This window comes from Astatotilapia calliptera, chromosome 17 (assembly GCF_900246225.1).
Source record: "Astatotilapia calliptera chromosome 17, fAstCal1.2, whole genome shotgun sequence".
Classification (NCBI taxonomy): domain Eukaryota; kingdom Metazoa; phylum Chordata; class Actinopteri; order Cichliformes; family Cichlidae; genus Astatotilapia; species Astatotilapia calliptera.
In genome coordinates, this window is record NC_039318.1 from 30,575,110 (window position 1) to 30,587,654 (window position 12,545).

Consider the following 12,545-nt stretch of genomic DNA (forward strand, 5'->3'; position numbering starts at 1 on the left):
GGCACATCTTCTTTCGTCTTCTTGTCTTGCAGAGTTTGCTGAAAGTACAGTGGACTGAACATGAGTGAAAAAGCAACCCATGTCCAAAGAAAAACTCTGGAAGGCCTTTAGAACATCTGGCTCTTTGGAAGCACAATTTAAAGAAATGAAGCATGGCTCAAGACTTTACACAGTACTTTAAAAGGAGTAGGCTTTTCTCTAACCCAAGTCCTACATCTAACCATAGATGGCTTGTGACCGGGTGGGCAAGAAGAAATGACTGCAAAGAAACATTTACACTTAACTAAGAAGGCGCAACACATGCTCTGTAGTTAAGTGTAACACTGGGCACGTGAATGATTCCATGTGAGGTGTGACAGCCTGTGCCATGCCAGATTCACTGTAAAAGCTAAAAAGATCTCTCCTGATTAATTCAATGTGCTGTTGTGGAAATGGGTAATGTGTGCACCTGGGATGCTCTACTGATATTTGACTGCTGGAAATATTAGTCTTACTCTTTTTGTGCCTCAACAGTAAGATGTGCCATGTGGAATCACATGCTTCCCATTGTGATAACATTACATTCCTAAAAACAGAAATATAATCATTTGAGGTACTTTGAGGGTCTAAAAAGCACAAACTTAATTCAATGATAATAGAAAAATAGAAGTATTGCTACCAGTTGGGCAGTTGTTTGGAAGCACACAGTTCCTATGATTACATTTTAGATTATATTTTGGTACATCTCATGCACTGCTTTCTTATAGACTGTAAAACAATAAGTTCATATGACATTTTTAGTGTCCTGTGTAATAATACATAGATATAACCAAGCCAACCTTTCCTCAGTCTGAATCAGTGTTGAAACTGAACTCTGTGAACAATGATATATTCATTTAAAACTGCATTTAAGTACTGATGAATAGAGATGAAACCATGTAGACTTTAGTTCTAAAGTTCTTTAAAGGGTAATACAATTTCAGGTTAGTAAAAATAAAAATAAAAAATAAAAAAAATACTGTAGCATTTATTAAGCCTCTTCCAACCAGCTAAGTAAAGTAATATATCAATGTCTGCCCAGACTCATAATATATGGAGTAAAAATATTAATGGAATTTAATATGTGGCCACCAAAGATTAATGTCACCACTTTAGTATCTGACCAAATTGAAAGTGCTCAACATCTCTGCATCTACTCTTGAATTATGGTGTTGAACAGCAGTCAGAAAGGGTGTTTTTGCAAAACATTAGCATGTCACAGTGAAGCAGAGCTCTCCCCTTTTGGATATAAAATGACACCAGCTAATCATTTTATCCAATTAGATATCTGTGTAAAATTTATTCAAATGAATCAACTTGTGGCAACCCCCCCCCCCCCCCCCCCCACACACACACACACAAAAATAATCATGATGTCACCGAGATCTTTGACTACCAAATTCTGATAACTATGCTTATTTCCAAGAGAACATTTAAGACAGGTGGAATGAAATTTCCTCCCAGTGTTCCCGAGATATTACATTCACAAGAATAGCACAGGTTGGGTTTGTCAGCTTTGTCTACCTTCAGAAAATAAATGTGTTCACCAGAATAAGTTATACATATGGATTATTTATGTAAAAACATAATGCCTCTGGCCAGGACTGTCGCAGGGCATAAAAAAGTACCTCTGAAATCAACAAAGTCGCTCATATCAGAAATGTTATTTGATGCTTCTGCCTCTAATCTGCAGATTAAATGTGAAGCCTGAGCCTGAAGACAGTTAGCTTAGTTCAAAGACTGGATGGGAAAAACAGAAAGCCTTTTTTCAAAGATACAAAAAATATTATCTGGTGTTATATTCCTTATAAAAAATGTAAAAGTGACTCATGCACTTAGAGTGACTTTTGTTTTTCCTTTTTGTTTTGTTTTGTTTGAGACTAGCTGTTTCCCTTGTTTCTGGCAACTGCAATAGCAAAGGTAAACACAATGTGACACTGTTGAGGGAATTTGTGGCATATTAACACAATTTAAAACTGCTGCCTCACTGCGTTAAAAACAACATTGTGGTGTTTTTGGACCAGTTGTGAAGCAAAGTTTTGCCTTAAATTATTAAAGTTACAGCAAGGAAGTACTTCCAAAGTACAGGCCAGAGACATCTGTTTTTAGCAGGAAGGCCAACAATTTCATTTACTTCTCTTTTGTTTCCTGTGGAAATAAAAGCTAAATTATACAGCATTGGGAGCCCAAAAGATGATTTCAATGAGCTTGTTATGGCATCAGAATAATTCTCAATGCGTGAGAAAACATTTACCTCATGTGCAAAAAGATCCCATGTTTGAGTCTATGTACTGTACTATACTATGTCACTATAAATTACAGTTTAGACACATTTTAAGCTTTATATAACACATGTTGCAGAATTGCTGCATTATACTGCATTCTCTTTCTAGGTGTACCAAAAGAAAAGTCTAGTCATTAATCCTCACTCACATCTCTTCTGTCATTTCTTTAAAGTCGACATAGCCTTTCTTGTGAATCTGCCAAAGCTCCCTTTGATTCATTTAAAGTTCTATTTCTCTCCCTCGCTTCCAGTTTATATCTTGTCACCTATGTGGCCCTCCAGGAGTCAATTATCTAATAGAGAGCTCTGACAGAGAGCAAATGAGGATATTCTCCCTGGTGTATTGGCAAAAACTTGTTGCCCACTGGGATCAAAAGTGAGAGAACATGAGTCCATTTCATTTCTGTCTCTGGTCTTTCCCCTGAATCCTTAATTTGATCTATCAAAGTTTGAGCAGACGCTGCTTCGGCTTTCTTTCATTTGCCACAAATCCAGTTTCAGTGCAGGTGAGAACTACTTTTATTATTCCTCACATCTTCTCAGTTATTACCTGCACGTGTGCTGACAGCTTCGTATATGCTTGTTATTATCCTTACCATCCACAGATGCCCTTTTGGGAAGAATTGTGATGGCCCCCTCGGCCACCCTCTCCTGGCCAATCACAGGGGAGATCTTGGACCCCCAGCTGTCTGAACCCACCCACAGGAAGTGACCCGTCTGGTTGTTCCTTTTAGCTGCATCCAGAACTCGTCTGTTTTAGAAAAAGAAAAGATAATTCAAATATCTGAAGATAGACTACAGCAGACAAGTCGAGCAGTGGGGTATTGATTTAGGCTTAACCCTACATAAAGATCACTGCAGCTTTTTTCTTGTACCACTGCTTATATCTATAACTGATGCAGCAACAGGCAGCATCCGTCTTGCCCGTGAGGAGTGACTCCTTTTTTTTCTATCCATAAAATGTGTGAAAAACATGTCATCAAGTATTTATTTCCAAATCTCAAGCATTCTGGAGCTTAGCATTCTGGACAGCATTTATCTAAAAAGGCTTTATTCTTCAAGCATTTTTGGCAGGACCCAAAGACAAGAGGTCTGATTGACCAGTAATTAAGCCATTTCAGGGGGTCGTATGAGTCAAAACTGCATTTTATAATATTTGAATTTTTTTGTTTAAATCTCAATTTTCACAACTGCCTAATAATTATGTACATCATCATTCAAGATGTAAATGCAATAATTGTGCCTGTAGTATAGTGCGAACTCTTGTCGGTACCACAATGCAACACTTCTAACCAAGTGAGTTGCTAAAGAATAGCGATATGAAAACCAGGTCTTTTCTTCTTCAGAATAACATAATTGTAATCACAGCGAGCATGTAGGTGTCAAAAGGTTTCTATTGTAAAATATGTTGAAAATGTCACAGAAAATCTTATTAAACAAAAAAGTACACCTGATAGCAGCGGGAAAGTTGACCAGCAGGGTTCATTTTTAAAGTGCACAACACGTACCGTATGTCATCCTCATTAGCGAACATGATGATGGCCCTGGCATTGGAGGTCTCCAGCAGGCGTCTGATGATCTTGTCAAACTCCCCTGGCCTGGGCTCCCTGGGGATCTTCAAGGACTGGGCAATACACACACCACCTGAGACAGAAGAGGGGGGAAAAGCAAAAGGAGGGACAGATTGCATCATCTATTTTAGATTCACTGATTTGCATTTTCCATTCTGTTTTCAACACTAATTTCACTCTCGGGTCGGCTTGTACACATTTCTGAAACTATTCAAAGCACTCTGTGTCGAGGCCTCTGACGAAGGCTTTAACACTTCGAACACCCTCACAGCTTTGAGATAAAGGTAAGAGTAAGTGGTTGGTTAACATGGCAGCAGAGAAAGAAAGCAAGATATTCACTAAAGTCCGGGAAGAGACATGACTGAACGTAAAATAGTACTGGCTGTTCAATACAATTTGTTCTCCAAAAGATTCAAGACAAAAAACATTTGAAAAGATTAAACAAAAACTGACAGGTAAGATCGGACTAGGTAGGAAGAAAGTAGAGAAAGGGTAGGAGGAATCTGGGGGACTGGGAAATTCTAAGAGAGGAACGCTGAAGAAGAAAAGGGATGTTAAAATTGATACCGAAAAAGACTAAAAGGAAGAAGTGAAAATAAACAGTGGGAAGCTGAGGAGGGGGGAAAAGCAGGAAAGGAGAACGAGCATTAAAAAAAAGAATTTGCTAAAATGAATTGAGATGATGGTGGAGGTAGGTGGTGTTGATCACAGGAGAGAAAACTGTAAGAAACAAAGGAAAAGAGGAATGGGGCATGAATGATTTAAAATCACGGCACTGCACAGAGTAAGTGGCAAGAAATATCGTCTGTACCCACTTCACCTCCTTAATTTACTATTGTCGAGTGCAGCAATATTAGTTATTTCACTCACAATATGAGATAATGAAGATTTCTGTCTACCTGGTTCCGCCTTGATCCCTCAGCCCTCTCACACACACGGACACACTGTTGCATACTGTTTTCAGCCACCTCAGGAGGTGGTTTTTTTTAAGCTGTTAATTCACTCTGGCTGCATTCAATCATTAGCTATTGTGTAAATTCTTTTTAGCAGTATGTGTGTGTGAGTGTGTAGGATTATGTTATTGTTGTACATTGCCTTTGTTATATCTGTACAGAATTTATGATGGACATTGTGTATCCATGTCTTTAGTGTGTAAGTCTACACATTCATTTCATTCACGTCTCTGGGAATGTCTGTGTGTGTGTGTGTGTGTGTGTGTGTGTGTGTGTGTGTGTGTGTGTGTGTGTGTGTGTGTGTCTGTATATAGAAGTGAGAAAGTATGAATGATGTCCCCTTTCCTCCCTGCCTGTTCCAGACCATTTATTGAACATCTGTACAGTCTGTCGCTTTCACTATGTCACAGCCCTTAATCACACACACGCACACACACACACAGACGCACACACAGACGCACACACATCCACATAAATGCGCACACCGGAGTGCATGAGCGCTAAAACAAATACTCATTAGCCTCAAATTAAAAGCCTCTCAAGGATAATCACTAAAGTGACAAAATCTGCACAAGTACCCACCTCTACCCCACTCCCCTACACACTCGCACATTTACACTCATTCTCACACAGACACACACAAGAAGCAAATATTTAAATGTTCAAAATACGTTCTCAAGGATAATGACCAAGTAGACATGCACTTTTGCATACATATACAAAAACAGCAAATCATAAATAAATTCAGCGTGGCATATGTACACACATACACTCAAATACACAAGCGCTGACGATTGCATTCTCCCACCATTGTCCTTGGAGCAGCATAAAAGTGATTAAATCGCTGTTTGTTTCACAGCCTCACAACCATCATTAATAACTGTCCCTGTGGAGAACGAGTTTCCCAGATAAAGAAAATATCAAATATTGTCTGTAAACTTAAGAGCTTCTCCACACACGCGCGTGCGCGCACACTTGGCTGTCACTATCGCAGCCAAACACTTCACATATTTGATGGTGCAGAAATGGAAAAAAAAATTGACGGCATGTTAAAAGTGAACGTCAGATATTAGCGCACACCTTTTGCTTCTCTTTTTTTTTTTTTTTTTTTTTTGCTTCTCAGCTAAAAGCACAGCTGCGAGGCAGGTCAGGAGACGCATCAACAGCTTCTTTTTTAATCACTCCCAGAATGTCAAGTTGAAAGCTTAACAGGAAACAAGGTTCAATATCCAAATCCTTGCACAGCAGGGCACGGGAAACAGAGGACTGGGTTCACGTTCCAAACACAGACATGCATAAAAAGACAAAGTCAAGAAAAAAATTTGCAAAAAATATCCTGAATATATGTAGCCTATATTTCTGCTCTTTGTCAAAAACTTCTAATATGCAAAAATATTTTTAGTGTATTCTGTAATCTTTAAAATCAGCACCTCAAGTAGTCTCCAAAGCAAATCAAGTCAGAAGCGTGCTGCTGTTTCCCGAGGAGGGAAACTGTGCCTGAGAGCATTAGACACTCATTATCCTCTGGATAAACAAAGCAGTAAACACATTATTTACTGGCATTTGTTATGTCAATAATGTTCATCATTATTGGATTAAGTCGGAATTAGTGCTATATTTAGAGAAATCAAAGTGTGAAAAGCTGTTCAGTCAATTTTAACTTTCAGCTGTTCTTGTCTTATAGTCAAAGGCTCGTAATTTGGCTGATTGTGTGTAAACTGTATAATTAATTGTTTGGAGACATATGATCACACGCTGCGCATGCTAATGTGGAAACCGTAAGAAAATCTCTTCATTCACTTCAGATAACAGCTGTATTGTGTCACTGTAATAGTCAGTTTTTGTTACATAATTTGCCAGTTGTAGCACGTTCATCTACAATGGGCTAATTGAATTATGAGCTCTTTATCCACTGAGCACCAACACACCGAGCTCTCCGTTTATCACTAATAACCTGATTATTGAGCCTTCGCTGTGGAATTGAATGTGACTGAATCCTAATTCCTTGAACGTGTGAGTGCGCGCTCATGTTTTTCACATCTCTGGGCGCAGATGCGAGGTGTAGCATTGTGCCCCGTGAATACCTGTTTTTTGTATGTGTGAATAGAAATCAACCTGTGGCCACGAGGAATGAATCAATGCACTCAGCTATCTGTGGAAATACATGCAGTTTAATGTGCATTTTTGTGTGCGTGTTACACGTTACTATGCATTTGTATCCGCTTGTCCCCTCTGCAGCTGTTACAGAGAGAGGCAGAGTGCAAGCTGTGATGATAAATCCAATGTTAAGTGTGTCCAGCGTCTCTCCAAACGAAACCCTGGCAGTCGGTAATTAACTCCATTCTGTTTAGAGGTTGAATTTTTTCAGTTGCAGGAAGGGAAACGCCGCTGTCTCAGCGTTTAATTAACAATCTGCTTCCCTCCCACACGCCCTTCTCTCTGCACCATTTCATCTATTATCCAACAGAGAGAAATTACTCATCCTTCTCACTGTGTGCGTCTTGCTTTTGTCAATTTCTTCTCACCTGTAGCTCATCAAACTTTTCCTAATACCTCCAAAGTATTTAGACAATTTCAGGAACGAACTAGCTAAACTTGGGGCACTGCATCCTGAAATAATTACCTAAACTCCTTACACATCAGACAGTGCATAAAATGCAACAAGCAAATTTTTTCTTCTTTTTTCATATGTTGTTTTTATTAATCCCTCAAACCTACCTTACATGAATTTCACAGCAGTCATTTCTGCTTCTGCACAAACTGTGTTGTTGACTCTGTAAAGGTTTGCACACATTCACTGATAAACCCGTGCATTTTATAATATTGCTGTACTACATGAATAAAAGTACAAGGTCACTTAGATCTTACACTTGTATGGGCTGCTCAGCCATGGAAACCCATGCCATGAAGCTCCTGGTTCACAGTTTCATTGCTGATGTTAATGCCAGAGGATGTTTGGAGCTCTGCAGCAATGCAGGTTGGTGACTTTATCACACTATGCAATCAGTCCTGATTTGGTTTGCAAATGCTTCTACTTGGCAATAATACCATTTGTTGATTGTGGAGCATCTAGAAGGAGGTGGCCTCCTATTACAGTACCAGACTTGAAATCAGTGACCTCTTTAGAACACCCCATTCTTTCACAGATGTTTGTAAAGTCAGACTACATGACCTGATTTTAATCACTTGTGGCAGTAGAACTAAAAACACCTGAATTAAAAAATTAAGAGTATACGTGGTTCAAAACTTTACAGCCATTCCCAAAAGTCAAGAGTACTGCAGCCCACTTAAAAACCAGAAAGTCCCATTAAAGCCCACCCAATCTTAAGTCTTCACGACAAAAGAAACTGATGCATTTACTTGAAAAATATAGTAAAAAACACATAAACAACACAGGCTGCTGACTATAAATCACTACTGCTACCCAGTCATATGCAAAGTGTTAAGGCCAATGAATGAAATTTCTTCATGGCTAGTGACTGGTGTGTGTGTGTGTGTGTATGTGTGCGGGTGTGCATATTTCTGGGTTAAACATGACTGGAGTAATAAAGTGAAACAAAGGCAATAAAATCCGACTCCCTTTCTGTAATAATTATTCCATTACAATACAGTCGCATTATCCTCCAAGCAGCCTGCAAGTGTGTCCTGATAATTTTGAGAGACACACATGCCCTATCAGCTGTTACTATTAGCACAGGATTAAACATGGTTGGATCAAATGCGAGGCTCTGTGTGGTCTACAAATCCACAAAGGAAGAAATTAATTTCTTTCTCCAGCTTGGTATTTCCTTGATAAACCCTGTCTCTGGACTCCCACTACATAAACACTTGCCAATGGATTGTTACTATGGAGAATACTTAGACACATGCACACACTCTTTCTTTCTCTCCAAACCTCATTAGCACACACTTTAAAATTAGAAGTTGCCCTCTGCTTCTGTTCATGAGTGGGGGTACTGTGATATAGGCCCTTTGAAGGCAATGATTTTTTTCTTTTGTGTATGTGTGGTGGTGCATGTGCACTTGGCTTTTTTAAACAATGCTTGTTTAAGTTCTGTACTTACTAACATGGGATCTTACCAATTTTTTATATGGTTTTTTTTTTGTGCTGTTTTTCATGTGGTGCTGTTAGAGTTTGTATTGTTGATTGTTATTTATGCTTAGAAATATTTAACCATAGATGCTTAGAGGTGTATAATCAATTGTGTAGTGATAAGTAGTGTGATCTTTAACAGGCTACAGAGGCTTGGTGTGCATTCCACACTAGAATGCACACCTACATCCTGGGAGCACGGGAAGAGGTCGCATCTTGTTTTAATTGTTTTATGGTAGGATTAACGTAGCTACGTCTGTTCTAGTCTAAGTGCTTTTCTGTTTAGATGAACTGCTGGACTTCCTCACCGGGGGGGGTCTAGTCTACCCTCTTCCTGACCAAGGATGTTTGACCCTTTGATCAGCAACACACACACACACACACACACACACACACACACACACACACACACACACACACAGGCAAGGTACTCTTTGTTTGTATGTAGACGTCGTATGTTAATGAACCTATGCATATTCATGTAACCTCAATAAAAGGACAGTGTTACGGGAGGACGGACGAGAGCGACTGGGGTCAAGCGAAGGGACGGCGCTCTGTCCGGTCTCTCCCGTGCACGAGTAACATGAAGAACTTTGCCTATTTGTGTCTTGCTTAGCAGTGTAATTATATTGTCTTCAACGTTCCAGCGGATGGGTTCAAGCTACAAACCTATCAGTGCACAAATTTTTTTGTCCCACACAATGCGTGTCTTTTTTTCAGCCTCTGAGGTAAATGTCCTCTGCAGGCTTCCTAATGAATCATTGACAACCCACAAACCGCTGTCCAAATAAATGTGCATCCTCCCATTAAAATAAGCCTTAAAGGATGCAGGTCACAGAGCCTCAGACCGGCTTGAAAATTCAAAGCGGCCCAAACCCGACCCCAAAAAAGATGCTGCTCAGACCTGAAACCACCCTCAGGTGAAAATGTTTTTCTAAACTTGTAACGGGTTCAAGTTTGGTAGCTTATAATTTGATGATAATGGAACACCGGTTGGTGCAGGGAGCGCTAAAAAAAACGGGCAGAGTTTCTTCAGTTTTCAGAAAAAGAATGTTGTTTTGGTCAACTTTTGATTAGCGTAGCGTGAATACACACTGAGGGAAAATTACAACCCCACACCAACATTTGGAACATTGCTCATTATGTTAGAGTTCCCACTGTATAAATGAAGGCACTAGTTTGCATTAGTGGGTGGATATTGAATATTTGCTAAATGGCACAGCATAAACCGCTTCGGGTGATGCTCAGACAAAATACAATAATTTGTGGTATCTATCTAAAAACCTCATTTACAATCTAGTCTCAGTATATTATAGCAGAATTTAATAATATAGTTGCAGGAGTTATCTTTCAGTCTGCATCTATATTGTATTATTATAATCGTAGGCACTGGAAAAATCTGTCTTTTCTTTAGTGTGCGTTACTGTGGTTTTTGTACGCAAGTGAAGAATGGAAAATACATTGCAGAAAACAAAAACATCTTTCTATTTAGTATCTATAGGCAGCATGTGAACAGCAAGAATTGGCTAAAAACAAACCAGAGCGTTCATTTTTTGTTTTTGTTTTTAATAATGTTTAGATTAATTATTACATACATAATTATTATGTCTATTTAACTATAGATTTTGACTATTTTTCACAGCATGGATTTAACAAGGTGCTGGAAAGTTCCCCGGAGATTTTGGTTCATATTGACATGATTGCATCACACAGTTGTTACAGGTTAGCCGGCTGGACATCCATGAGCCAAATCTTCTGTTCCATCATTTCTCAAAAGTGCTCTGTTTGACTGAGTTCTGGTGACCGCAGAGCCCATTCAAGTACAGTGGAATCAGTGTCATCTTGTAGAAACCAGTTTGAGATGATTTGAGTTTTGTGACATGGTGCGTTTTCTTGCTTGAAGAAGCCATTAGAAGATGGGTACACTGTGGTCATAAAGGGACAGACGTGGTCAGCAACAATACTCAGGTAGTCTGAGGCATTTAAATGATGCTCAGTTGGTACTAAGGGGCCCAAAGTGTCCCAAGACACCATTACACTATCACCACCATTCTGAACCACTGACACAAGGCAGGATGGACCCAAGCTTTAATGTTGTTTACATCAATATCTGACCCTAACATTCAAACATCCCAGTAGAAAGGGTTGAAAATTACTAGTACAATCACTTGAAACTTTCTGTGCAACACTAATTTAATTGATATGAAAATAAAATAGAAAACACTTTTAAACACATCAAAACATAGTTGTGAGCAGATGGGAATTAACTGTCTCTCCTTCTGTGGGCAACTAAAGAGAGGCTACTGGGTGATACTACAGTAAATTACAGTTCTAATTATCTAAAACTTGGAAAATCCTGTACATTAATAAACATTAAAATATGTACGTATAATTAAACTGAAAGTGTCATATGTGCTAAAACTAAAAATTAAAAAAAAACTAATTTACAATGTGTTGCAGGGTAAAGTAACGGTTTCTATGTGGTGCAAAAAGCCAAGCATGTTAATGCATCAATCTTTATGCTGTCCTGTCACAAACCCTTGCAAGTCCTTTTACTTTTCATCTGTGAGGCAAATGTGAAGGACAGAGGCACTGACTGCAGATTAAATGAAAAGGACTTGAACTTGTCACCTATACTTATTTCATACATAGAGGTCAGACTGTGCCTTGTAAAGTAAATCTTGGCCTTTTAGCATCTAAGTTTCACTACCGTCACACAGAAAATGTCTGAGTGCACTGTGTAGCAACACCTGACATGTGTGTGTGCGCGCGTGTGTGTGTACATGTTTAGACATCTTTTCGGGGACAGAAAATTGAAATGCCACTATACTTGTGGGGACCAATGGTGACTTATGGGGACGAGTTTGAACTCGTGGGGACCTCCTCACTAAGATATGAAAACGAGTGTGTGTGTGTGTGTGTGTGTGTGTGTGTGTGTGTGTGTGTGTGTGTGTGTGTTGGCAGAATTGTCATCACCACAGGAGTCAGACAGTCTAGCTGAAGTCAGCATTTGCTCAGGTCTAATGTGGAGACAGGTGGACACCTAATGCACGCAGCACTGTGCATGCATCAGACGAATGTGCATCACAGGCAAAAATGGAACCCATCTAACTGCTGCAAGTATTTCCATGAAAAAGCAACATAATAGCACATTTAAAGCACTTTAAAAGTATATATATAAAATTTGGGGTTGCACTGAGCATTTCTTCTTCTCTTACTTCTTTTCACTCTATGTGTTTATATGCAATTTTGCATTTAATGTGTGTCTTTTGTCCTGTCTCCCTCCCCTCACCCACAACCAGTTGTGGCATGTGGCTACTCCTGCCTGATTCTGGTTCTTCCAGAAGTTTCTTTCCCTTAAAAAGGAGTTTTTCCTTCGCACTGTCGCCATGTGCTGACTCACAGGGGATTGTCTGTATTATTGTGGGGTCTTTACCTAACAATACAAACCACTTTGAGATGACTGTTGTTGTGATTTGGTGCTATATAAATAAAATTGCATTGAACTGAACTGTATTGAAATGAACTGTGTGAGTTGGCAGGTTTGTCATCACCACAGGAGTCATGAAGTCCGGCTGAAGTCAGCATTTGCTCAGGTCTAATGTGAAGAAAGGTGGAAGCCTAAT

General features: G+C 39.3%; 1 protein-coding gene across 4 annotated transcripts in view; it reads right to left on the bottom strand.

Annotated features, from left to right (window-relative positions):
• Nucleotides 1-12,545, bottom strand: part of grm8a (glutamate receptor, metabotropic 8a) — a 294,600-nt gene that overhangs the window by 84,849 nt on the left and 197,206 nt on the right. For all 4 annotated transcript variants that reach the window (XM_026146524.1, XM_026146523.1, XM_026146525.1 and 1 more), the window contains exons 4-5: nucleotides 3,811-3,946; nucleotides 2,899-3,053 (exon numbers count right to left, since the gene is read on the bottom strand). In XM_026146524.1, coding sequence (XP_026002309.1) covers nucleotides 2,899-3,053; nucleotides 3,811-3,946 — 291 coding nt within the window. The remainder of the gene's footprint in view (nucleotides 1-2,898; nucleotides 3,054-3,810; nucleotides 3,947-12,545) is intronic.